Here is a 12,661-nt window from a genome sequence, read left to right as displayed (position 1 = left end):
CCTGAAGTCACACATCCAGCAGGATCTGTGGCATTTGAATGCTCCCTGTTAGTGCTGCAAGGCTCTCTAGCCTTCCTTTTGTAACCTTTTCCCTCTAGCTCCTTCTCCTCTCCTGCCTTCAAACATCTAGGAATTTGTGGTTTTAAGGCCTGAAAAGATAAGGCATCTTGTTTTTGTCTCTTGAGTGAAGGAGCTGGCCCCTCTGAAATACTGTTATATTCTGACTATGCACTCTCATGTGAACTCTCCTATATTATGCAGAAATTGCACTGTTTTTTTTCTCATCTATCATTTCTCTTTGATGTAGAAAAATGATTACTTGATATAGAACAAGCAATTGCTCTGGTGGGAAAGATCATAGAGTTTAATACAGAGGAAACTAATAGTAATCTCATCAATAGATTTCAGAGAAAACTAGGCAATCCACTAAAAGTCCAATTAGCTTAAATAACTGAATAGACATGGAATTCCTTGCTACAGAATTGTTTCTTTTTTAATATTTTGGGTAGCTATTCTTTGAAATTCTACAAGTTGACATTTGAATCAGTTGACATTTGAATCAGCAAAAGGGGTTACTATTGTTATACTTTTCTAGGAAGGTGGAGAAGACCAATTTCACTACTAAGTCAAGCTGCCTGTGCCTGATTGCTGCAGAGATATACAGAACTGTGAGCTAACTGTTAGCTAATACCTCCCTTTCTTATTCTGTGATTGTCTGCACCATGAATGGGTAAACATATAGTAAACACTATCGCAGCCTTCATTTGTAAACCAAATATGAACACTGTAATTCATGGGATCATGAAGGTGGTAGGATTAAGGGACTTCTCTGTAGTACTGTCTTCATAGCTATGCTAAAGCAAATGTGGAAATAATGGTTCTGGTAGAAGTACATGCTTTGCAGTGCTTACACTATTCTTTACTATACATGCCTTTTTAACTTTTCTCACTTTCCATCAATTGCAAAGGTGCGAGTGCTTCTGTATGTCTGAAGTTAAACATAGCTTTGTTAGACACTGGTATAATTTTAACCATTAATTACACAGATACAAAATCTTATGGAGACATTATACTGTTTGTTCTCAACAGGCGGAGAGCTGTTAGCAAGAGCAAAGAATCCATATTATCTGATCATGAGCGTGAGTCTGTCAAATACCAGCCAGCAGTACAGGTAGAAGAGGACACCATGGACTTTACACTGGAAGACTCTGTTCTCCTTCCTATGGATCCAAACCTGGAATGCCACAGCCCACCTCCAGATTACAACTCCGTCATTCACTACTCAGCCCCTCCGGTGTAATCAGCCTAACCTGACACAGGGCACCTTGCACCTCTCAACGATGCTAGATTCTTACATGCTTCCATGTCTGGATAAAGAGGCTGGGTAAAATCAGAAGGGAAATCTGACAGGACAATGGTTCATATGTTTCTTCTGGCACATCTATGATGTGAATAGAAACATTTTAAGAGCATCTTCTTTGCTATCTTGAAAGGCCTATTGCAACATATGCAGTAAATTAAAACTCTGTCTATCAGAATTGTAGGTAGGAGCTATAACCCAGAACTGCTTCCATGCTTTCCTCCCCTAGCTGGGTCTATTCATTGGCATTTCCAAATATACAGATTATTTTACTCACATTTTACTTCATAAATGTCACCAAGAGTCATGTCAAGCTAGTTGTGAAAATGAGATTCATTCTACTGGTCCTGCACACATGCTATAAGGGATCAGTTGAAAACAAAAACCATACACACTAACGTTTTGTTATTAGAGAAAATCGAAAACTGAAACATCATTCTTAACTTGGGATCTCATCTTCCATAAATATTTCTGAAATATTTTGAAATCCAAAATACTTTCATTACAATTTGTGATTTAATAAATTCCACTGCCTATATGATACACTCCTAAAAATGCTAAGGCATAGAGAAAGCAGATAGTACTCATGTATCAAGAGCCAGGCTGGTCTTTTGGGACATCAGGGCATACAATGTGGTTAAATCTGTTTCCCTGTGTTTTTTCCTTGCCATTTATTTTGAAAACATGCAACGGGGAACCTTGATGGAGATGCATCTGTAATGATTGCAAGGCAAAATCACTGCCTCAAATAAGAACCTTCTTAAGCTTAAATAGACAGAATTTCCCAGCCCACATGCACATGATTGTGTGAATCTGCATAAAATATACATTAAGAACATGAGAGTTACACATAAATGCACATACACCCTTGAGGCACCAGCAGGGTAGCAGCATTTTTATGTTTCCTTTCTGCACACAGGCTATTGACTACAAAGAAAAAAAAAAAAAAAAAAAAAAAATTTCCTTTGGATTCTGTGGCAGATGCCCAACAGTTTGATCCTGGGTATACTAGCCATGCTAAACTGTAAGCATATGTGGCACATATTTGTCTCTGACAGACTTGCCAAGGTAAATATTGGTATGATATGCAATGCCCTCTGCATCTAAACTGTTCATGAGTTCACGGTAATTCAAAGCTTGTTTTGCAGCCTAATCATGCAGGACTGAATGGATCACAAATTCTCACATTAAGAATTTCCATGTGTATTGCCCTCCACCTAAAAGTTGTGTGTGGCAGGAACTGTTGGTCTGCAAATATGTATACCCAGGTCCCATGCATATTCACAACTTCAAAAATAAGCAAATAATGCTTGTCATTTAATGTGCTATTGAACAATCAGAGTTGACTTCAGAAATATAGGAAGGGAAAAAGTATCTAGGTTGCAAGCAGAAAAAACAAGGATGAAAAAGATACTCATTGACAGTCAAAACGATAACCTCCTAAGTTATAAACCTAGATCTGTACATGAGTCTCTGTGCGGTTCCTTCCAAGGTCTGCACAACCCTTTCCTTTTCTTCTTAGACTTGACACCGATTTGAATTCTTCAAAGAAAAAGAATTTTTCTTCATGATTACAAACCAAAAGGAAAAAAAAATCCAATATCTGCAAAACAATTATATTACTGATCAAATACAATTATTACTGATCAGTTACAGTTGGTTACATTGATGTAAACACAAACAAGCCTCAGGTATTATCAAAGGGGGAAACAAATCTTCAAACCCCACACCATGTTAACTGTGAATGCTAAAGCATCTGAAGTACGGGCTCTTGGGAAATGCACTTCTCATTCTCCTTGACTTCAGATTCAATGTATTAAGGAAATCATCTGCAGTAACTCACGAGCCCTTTGTTCGTAGTGGACCTGCTAGATAGCTGTGGTCTGTAGTTGCTTTATGGTCATTTTTTGCACTTCTTTGTATTTTAGAACCTATGTATGAAGTAGAGCTGGTTATATAACAGAAGAAACTACTTGGAAATAATTCATTTGATGAGCCCCAGAAAGATCATTGGAATCAGTTTTTCAAACAGTAAATTATCTATAGCTCTGATCAAAAACTCAATCACTTCTTTTGCAAATAGTTTATTTACACTGCAAAGAGAAAAAAGGTGCAGACAGTTTGTCTGGCTCTACTGTTAACGGCAGCAGTGTAAGATGGTTTGTTATTGTGCCTTGTTCTGTAGGGTAAGAAAACAATGATGTTTAAAAACCTTTGCTTATAAACTTTAAAGTATATATAGGGAAAAAAAAAACCCTGCAAGTATGCTCTCTATTTTGAAAAAGAATGGGAAACACTGCTGGGTGAACTGTCTGCTTCTAAGAGAGCCAAGTAGATCATCTTTCCACTTTATCAAAGCTGAACTGTAGAGGTTTCTCCGAGACCAGAGGAATATAAAGCATGTTTCCTGAGTGGGACCCAAGCGGACACTCGAATGGAGGGCTGGTAGCCAGGTGCCCCTCTGGCTCCCAGTAACATCTGTCAGCCTTTCTGCATTGCACGAGATGATGTGAAAACAGAGTGCAGGCTCAAGACACATGTTAAAACACTGGTTGCATTGACAGCCCCCTGAAAACTGAGGGCTCATCTGCAGTGGGAAAATCAACAGCTGTCTTGAGGGGTATCAATGGCCATTTCTTCAAAGAGCAAAGATAGCCTCCAAACACATGATAATGGCCTTCAAGTGTTCTGGAAATGGCAAGTGACTGATGTTTGGGCAGCTCTGTTTCCAATGTTTATTCCGAGTGGATGATCTTCTTCTCCTTATAGTAAATGTAATAAGCAAAAGTATTGCCTGAAAAGTATTATTGAACATGTCTTCTATTTTATTTACTAATATTTTGTTTGTTCTTTTCTCTCCTCCCTTAATTTAATTATTGTTCTTTTCATACAATGATGTATATAGTTTACCAGTAGAAACAAATATAGTGATTCATATATATGGTAAAATTTGTAACATTTTAGTCAAAAGAGAGAGATACCCAGACATAACAGAGTTAAGTATTGTTACTAAACATTTCACTAATGCTTGCAGGCCAGGCTCCAGTTTACAGACCCTACTAGTGCCATTTCATAGCAGTTCTCCTCTTGGCTGCGAGTATCTCTGGCTCTCACTTATTCTCCACGTTATTTAGTTTCAGTTAGGAAACAGGAATGTGGAGGAATCTGGCAGGTTTATCTCATTCCTGGAAGTGTCACCATGCAGCTCACAGTAAAGGTGAAGAATTTCCACTGCCTCTGTTTTAATTGAAGGCTGGCGTATTGGCTAGAGGATCAGAAGGGGCCAAATTATTTAAATGATGTGATGTTTATTATTTTTTTAAACTTCTCAGGGATTCTTACTCGACTCCTGTCAGCCACCTGCTTTATCTGGCTGAGCTCAGTGGTATCTGGTATTAACATATACCTTTGTTTTCTTTAATGGTGCTTACTCCTACTGGGTTTGTCCTCTTGTAAGCCCAGAGAATTATGGCAAAGGAACTCAGAGCTCACCACAGAAATGTGTTGTCTTCTCTCCAACAATCACCTGCCACACAGGTGTCCAAGGATAAGTGCCTTCACCTACATGTTATTGTTCAGGCTGGTGTTTTTAACAGTTTGGTTTCTTAACTTCTCTTTTCTCTACTTTTCATCTATTTCTTGATATTTGTTCTTCACAGTCCCTCTGGATTGCTCTTCTCTGTCTTTTGAATGAGATCAGGTATAAACATCATTTCATTGCTATTTCCTGTATATTCTGCACTTGCAGAACTAGATAATCTAAAGCAAGCTTTTCTCACATTAAAAATTTTTTTTATATAGACATGGGAAACTAGTTTATATTGGTTTGTCTGGAAGACTCTCTGTATCCTTCTTTGAATGAGAGAAGCTTTTTAATCTATTGATTTTTCAATATTAGTATTTGGAACAAAACAAAGGTTGGTGACTATATGAATCTTACCCTTCTCCTAGTCCTTTCTCAAACAATGAGGTTTCTCTTAGGTTCTTCCAAGTTATACTCACAAGAAGGGGGTCCTAACCAGGATGCTGAGCCCACACCATCTACTCAGGATATCAAGGAAGGTCAGAGAAAAACCTAAAGCCTGAGTATTAGTCTCAAACAAAACCACTGAAATTTGAACCCACTGAATGCTATACATTGAGATCTACACATATAGGGCTGCCTGCAGGCATACACTGCTCTGCTTAAGACATCCCACTAATACATACACTACTCTTCAGTTACACTGCTTGGCAAATTCATAGGATGACCTAGAGCGTCCAGGCACTTCTCTCATTGTATTTACACTTTGTATACTGTAGAAATGTTAATCACCATGTCAGCTTGTAACTGGCCAGTCAACAATTTAAGACATCTTCTCAATGATCCTTCATGCAGAGCGTTGGCACTGCCTTGTCATGTCCTATCTTGCTTTACAAATTTGATCTGGCCCTATTCCAGCTGTGAGGGTGTGTGTGGTCCTGGGTCAGTGGTCTCTAGCTCCCACCAGCACCAACTGGACAACATCAGGAAATGTTTGCAGGGAAAAATCACTAGCAAATAGCTACATAACATGATGAAGCATTGTTGGGTTTTCCTGAACACAGGAGTTAGGCAGAATCAGTATCATGCTCAGAGATCAGACTATTTTTTTTCTTACCATAAAGTGAACAGAAAATACAGAAGGTAGCAGTAATTCTTTTGTCCCTCCCTGCAAATAGTAATGGCCGAGCCCTGGGATCCATTTTCCTGGTTTATACTATGTCACAAAAAAAACAGAAAGAATTTTGCCAAAGTAATGACAACCAGCACCATCTTACACAAGTAAAATTCAGGGAGGAATTTTGGATTTGACCCTATCAAGAGTCAATCACTGTACAGGATGTAAGCGTTGAGTCCAAGCTCTGGCTTGTTTATTTGACATGTGTTGTTTTCATATTGTGTTAACATAGAAAAGAAAACTTGCTGGACTGGGTCATTTGGGACCTCTGGCAAATATGCCATAAGGGCTGTGGTTACAGTAAGACTAGTGTGGTATGCACTGAGCAGCGTCCCGTTGTCCTGCCTAATAGTCCTGTGCCACAAGAGCCAGCACATCCTTATTACTCAATTCATTTTTCCTTAGACCTTGAGTTGTAAAAGCAGCTAATGAAAACTGGGAAAACCCAGTAACTTAGGAATTAAAGAAAATAAACTAAGCACCATGTAATACTCAAAACACTAAGGAATGTTTGTCTGCCATGTTCCTGTCTGTCTGAAGAATGTATGCACTGAAAACAACGCCTTCTTATGTAGTCAAAAATTGTACTGTATCTATTAACCAAAAAAATAAAAAGATTCTATATTTATACAGCCCAGGGCTCCTTTGTGTCATCTCTTGGCTTGAAAAGTATTGTCCTTGAAGCAGAATATAAATAAATAATGCAACAGTTCTGAGAAATTTTTACAAGGCATAGATCTCATATTCATTTCTACAGGGTGTTCAAAACTTAGGACATAAGCCTGTCACACTCTCATTGCTTAGAGGTATCTAACCACTACATTTGCTTAAAAGATTCACAGATCTTGGAAAATGCTGGCCCAGTTTGCGGAAGAAATACACAAATCTAGCTGCCACCAAGAACGGTCCATGAAACAGAGAGACTGCTGTCTTGTTAAATTTAAAATAAATAAATGAGACTGAGATAGAAGATAGAATCAGAATTCTACATTCTACCTAAGACCCATGTTCACCAAAGCATGTAAGTACATAAGTCTGTGAAGATGATGTTCAAACATGGTAGCATGTGGGGTTTGTTCAGATTCAAAAATCCATAAATTGTGTTTCATTACTATAATAATCTAAAAATAACACAATCAAATATATATTTCCCAATACACAGCCACAATGATGTTATTGAATTCTCACTTGAATAAACTCCACACTGTTGAAATTTAGAATATTCCATGTTCTTATTTTGTAGTTAAGGTCTAACATCTAGAAGACAGAGGAAAAAAATCTCCCAACAATAGTCAAGTGCAGCAGGGATACCATTTTCCTTACCAGCTGGCTAATCTTTCTGAAATACTATTTCCCATTCCTCTTTCCATTTTGGTGGCACAGAAGGTAACTACTGGCAGAAAAAATATGAGATATCTGAAGATTTTTACAGACTGACAAATATTAGTTTCTACTTATGTCTTAAAATAAATACTGTTATTGGAAAAGAAGTGTGTTAGAGTTTAAGACATTCTTCCATTAGCACAATCTTAAAAGTTACTGGTCTGTGTATTTCACTAGTCACATTAAAAACTATGAAGCACTCAAGTCACTTCAAACATTTTAGTTTCTCTTCATTCCCTGTTCCAAACAGTCCTAGAAATAAATGTCTAAATTATACATGTCATTTGAAATGTAGCAATCTCCTTTCATCCACATAATGAGCAAGAACATTCTTCTCTGCAAACTATGAAATGTTTTAGTTACTTATATAACACATGAGTCACTGCGTGCTAGGCAATATAGAGTCTCCTTTATGCGGAAACTAATGCATTAAATGGTGGAAGGAAAATATACAAAATTAACTCTGAATTGCTTTTAGCACAAAATGTGAATTATTAATCACATACAGCTTGAGCTGTACTTGTAGAAGGTACTGTTATGGTATACCTTGGGAAAGAATCTTGGAAAAAAAGTATAACACTAGGAATCAAGAAATGTAAGCTTTTCTCTTATGTCTTGGCCAGGGTATATAACTTTTCTGTACCTTAGTTTTGGCATATATGATGTAAAAGATTTTTGGTTTTACAGCAGCAGCATATAGAGATGCAAGACTAAAAAACCTCAGTCTAAAGTATTGTAACTTGGTGGTTTGAGGTGATAAAAAACCAAGAAAAAAATAGGGGCTAGCAAGAGAAAGATTTAGGAGTGAGATAAACAGATCTTGTGGTGGTCACATTAGAAAACTGAGAAGAGAATCCCACTGATTTCCAGTCAGGTCCTTTTTCTTTCCTCTCATAATGAGACTTAACTTATAAGGGTTTGAAAAGTGCTTTATAAGAGCAGAAAATACTGTTAAATTTATATGCTTTCTACACAGTGAGGCCCTTAAGCAGTAAATAATTTTGTCTCAAAACCAATGAAGTAGCCCACGACTTTCACAGGATCTCAGCATTTTATTGCTGGCTATTGCCTGTTTGAAGGGACATACTGAATGTCCCCTACTGACTGTACTGCAAGTTCATTACTTGCTCTGCATAAACAGTAGATGAAGCCCTACCAGGGCCATAAATACAACCATTATTTTCAAGAGTACTGAAATCCGTTATGATGAGTCGCAACTGTTATTATAGCCTGATGAGTTAGTATTCATTAAAATTGAGAGAGGAGAAACTAGTCTCTTTAAACTACTTCATTCTACAGGGACTTAGGAAATCATAGTTCTGGTGGTTCACTTCATCTTTCTTCATCCACACTGATGCACCAAGTGAGACCTGTTTCTTCTTTTCCTCACTGCAGAGTCAGTGAATACTTACTCCATATCTGCACAAACCACAAGGGAAGAGTAACATGGCTTCTGAATATTCCTATTCCATAGTTCTTTAAGTGACCTTTAAGATAGGGCTGTTGCTCCCAGGAAGTAATAGGGCTGAGGGGCATTTCAAAATATAAGCTATCATAATATCAAATGCCAGACGTTGAGGTAAGGCAATTAATGAGGAGAGCCTCCCATATTCTTCCTATTCATTTGTCACCGCTGGTACTTACTCTGAATATATGATCTACGCAGAATCCCTTAGGTCTGAATCTAGCCCGTTCTTCACTGAGAAGAAATGATACCCAGTAAAGAAGAAATATTTCATCTGTGTTTAAGCTGTGAACCTTCTAGGTCCAGAGATTTTTCTTCAGAGTTTGGGCTGACCACAGAGGAGATAGAGGTGGTTAGTCTGTCAGCCCTTCACTGGCCAATGAGCATGTACATAAGTAGCTTTAGTCGAAATGAGAACTTACAACACATTGTGAAAATCAAGTAATGCATGTAATCCAGTGTAGGCAAATGCAATTGCTTGTCTTGCTTTAATGGCAGGTGATTAAAGCATGATTCTACCTGTCCTAGAAAGGGTAGGAATATATGTCTACTGGGTGCCCTTGTCTAAATCTATGGTAATGATACTAAAGGAGTAAATTTATCACTTGCATACTTTCTAGGGCAAACCACTGCAGGTACAGAAGTGGTTTACTCAGTTCAGTGATTTCACTCAGAGTAGGTTTTGACCCAAACAAACAAAGAAAAAAAACCCCACTATTTCAAATATTAAGAATGACATTAGGAACCTTATGAAATTCAACACAGACAAAACCTGCACTTGGGAAGGACTAAACCCTTGAAGTAATACATGCTGGGAACTGACTGGCTGGAGAACAGCTCTGCTGAAAGTCCCCTGTGGGTCTTCGTAGACATAAACTGAATACAAGCCAGGTGTGTGCACTGGCAGCACGGAAGGCCAGCAGCATCCTGGGCTGCATTAATGGGAGCATGGCCAGGGAAAGTGTTTATCTCTCTGCTTAGCACTCATTAGACTACATCTAGAATACTGCACCCCCCACCAGCACAAGCAAGACACTAATAACTGGACTGAGTTCAGCAGAGGGTCACCAAAATGGTCAGGACTCAGAGCACTTGCTCTGTGAGTAGACGCTGAGGAAACTGAGCTTATCCAACCTGGAGAAAGGACAGCTTCAGGGGGACCTAGAAGCAGCCCCACATGCCTATGACGAAGCTGTCAAGAAGAGGAGCCAGGCTCTTCACAGTGGTACATGGAAGGAGAAAGAGAAATGAGAGACAAATTGAAACAAGAGAGCTGCAGATATGGACATACAGAGGAATTTTTTCTTCCATGACAACAATCTAGAAGTGAAGCAGGTTGCCCAGAGAGGCCCAGACTGCTCTGTGGAGGACAGTTGACTACAGACCTCCTGAGGTCCTTTCCAACCTGAATTATCCTACAATCAAGTCTGACTCATCATTCTGTTGTAATGCTTGTCTATACAGTCAAATTACTTCATAAAACCTCCACACCACACACATCTATCCTTTCAAAGTATTGATTAGTTAGTGATTAGGTTAGTGATTCACCTTGAACCTCAGCAGAGCTCTGGAACCATAGGTAACATGGCATCTGCCAATAGCTAATGACCCTTTTTTCTGCATCAAAACAAAAGATGTGGCAATACTGATCTCACATACAGAAGTGAAACTAATGGCATTCTTCTTGTGTAAATGTAAGCATAAGTTGGCTACTCTAAGAAAACTTACAGGCAATTTTATCTTACAACTTCATATATACACTTTCGCATTTTATTTTTTCTTAGTGCTACTCCACTTGTCAGATAACAAATAGTACTCAGTGTTCTCTCATACCATAATTTATCCATTTATCACACCTAAATAGTGACACTAGTCATTAGCTAATCATGTCCAGTGTATTAATTGTGAACTGTCCATTTCCTTCTTTCAGGGTCACATTCTTATCATAATCCTCTGAAAGGGAAGTCTCCAAAATCAAATCAAATTTCTAAAATCATTATAGAAAGTTTTTAAAAACCTAAGAAGACTTATCTTCTCCTTCACAAATGAAGCAGGAATTTTATTTCCTCCAGATTGTGTGGGGCAAAGAGGACCATGCATCTGCCAATAATATACTGTTCCTTAACTGAGTCACTTATGATGTTTCTCCTTTTTCCACAATTTTTTCTTTCCACAGTTCTTACTGTGAAAACTTTGTAATTTATAGCTTTTCTCTTCTATCTTTTTTTCTTCCACTGTAACACTGCTAAGGAAGAATTCAAACCTGGCAGCAGGTAAGATCAAAGAGACCAACAGCATAATGAAATCCTTGTTCTCTTCCTAAACTAAAAAAAAATAGCCTAGCAACTCCCATATGTAGCCTTCTGCCCTTCCAGGCTGTAGTGGATGAGCAATATTAGCATGACATTTTTAAAGCCAGGACTACACGTTTGGTGATCCTCAAGGCCAGCAGAATAAACCTGGGCACCTCTGGACACTCTGCTTGGAGTAGCAGTTGTTTATTTTTAAGCTGGACCATTGTCACAGTGAATTCCTCAAAAACTCAAAGGTTAATTTGCTTTTCATAACTATGTATTAAAAAAAAAACCAACACCACAATAAATTTACTATTTCCTGGGAGAGTTTTGACCTTTTATTCCTGTATATTTTTCAAATCCTGTCTTCCACTGTTTATGCCCCAAGCTAGAATGTCACAAGCCATCTTAGCACAGAGCAGAACCACAAAGACAAGCAGGGGTAAGTCAAGGCAAACAGGTGGAAGGGGGTGAGAATCATGAATGTGGTGGATCAAGGTAATGGACTTCCTTAATCATGTCTACTATAACATCTGGGATGTACAGAATTACTATCCCCTCTTTCCCCAAAGCTTCTGAAACAAGCAACAAACCACCTTCATGATACAATGTCAAGACAGAAGTGTAACATGACTTCATACATGAAAGTATAGGATGGTGGACTGAAGTATAAGCCAAAGTATTATCTCCCCAAGCACTAAAATAACAAGATCAAAATCTGAACATCACAAATTACTTATTTTCTATCTGAAAGATTGTTTCTGAACAGTCCAAGTTTTGCTGGAGGTTACATCAATAATTCCTCATCATCATAATTCCTAATATTCTTAATAATAACTATTAATCATTATTAATTCCTAATATTTTCAGGATGACTTGTAAATGGATCTGAAACCTACTGATTCAGCATCCCTCCACTGCTGAATGGTATTTTTTCGGTGCCGATGCAACACTGTTTTGCCTTGATGCTAATCTTTGAATCTGTGGGATCCCAGATGTCTCCAGGATTTTGCAATAAATGGGACATGCCAACAGATTGCAAAAAAAACCTGAAGTCATCTTAATCTTCATTCCTTCCCTTTGTACCATTATTTCCTTCCAGAAAGGAAAAGCTAGGAATTGAGAAGAAAATATGTGCTCTTTTTCAAATGATGCTAAACACAGTTTCAGAGCTGGCCGTGATGCATTGCTTCTCTCTGTTCTGTGAGTAAAGTATCCGCTTCTTACTGGTGCCAGGTCCTGCACTGCTGCATCAAACTTCCTTAAGGGAAATAACTTCCACTCAAACACAGAGCAGCACTGATTTTGCAGTTCTCTACTCCTGTCTCTGATAGCCTACATACAGTTCAGTCAAGGAAAGAAAGAATATCCCCAGTTGATAAAGATAGAAAACTAGATTCCAGATGTACCCAGGACAAAATTTACTTACTCAAAATAAATTTTCCCCAGACTGGAGCAA

General features: G+C 38.2%; 1 protein-coding gene across 3 annotated transcripts in view; it reads left to right on the top strand.

Annotated features, from left to right (window-relative positions):
* Positions 1 to 6,669, top strand: part of LOC113479969 (vascular endothelial growth factor receptor kdr-like) — a 142,215-nt gene extending 135,546 nt beyond the window's left edge. For all 3 annotated transcript variants that reach the window (XM_026848430.1, XM_026848429.1, XM_026848428.1), the window contains one exon: positions 1,090 to 6,669. In XM_026848430.1, coding sequence (XP_026704231.1) covers positions 1,090 to 1,300 — 211 coding nt within the window. In that variant the 3' untranslated portion in view covers positions 1,301 to 6,669. The remainder of the gene's footprint in view (positions 1 to 1,089) is intronic.
* Positions 6,670 to 12,661: the final 5,992 nt, after the last annotated feature.

This window comes from Athene cunicularia (genome assembly GCF_003259725.1).
Source record: "Athene cunicularia isolate RWA chromosome 4 unlocalized genomic scaffold, athCun1 chr4_part3, whole genome shotgun sequence".
Lineage (NCBI taxonomy): Eukaryota > Metazoa > Chordata > Aves > Strigiformes > Strigidae > Athene > Athene cunicularia.
The sequence above is the reverse complement of the archived record's forward strand: the minus strand, read 5'-3'. Positions and strand labels throughout refer to the sequence as shown.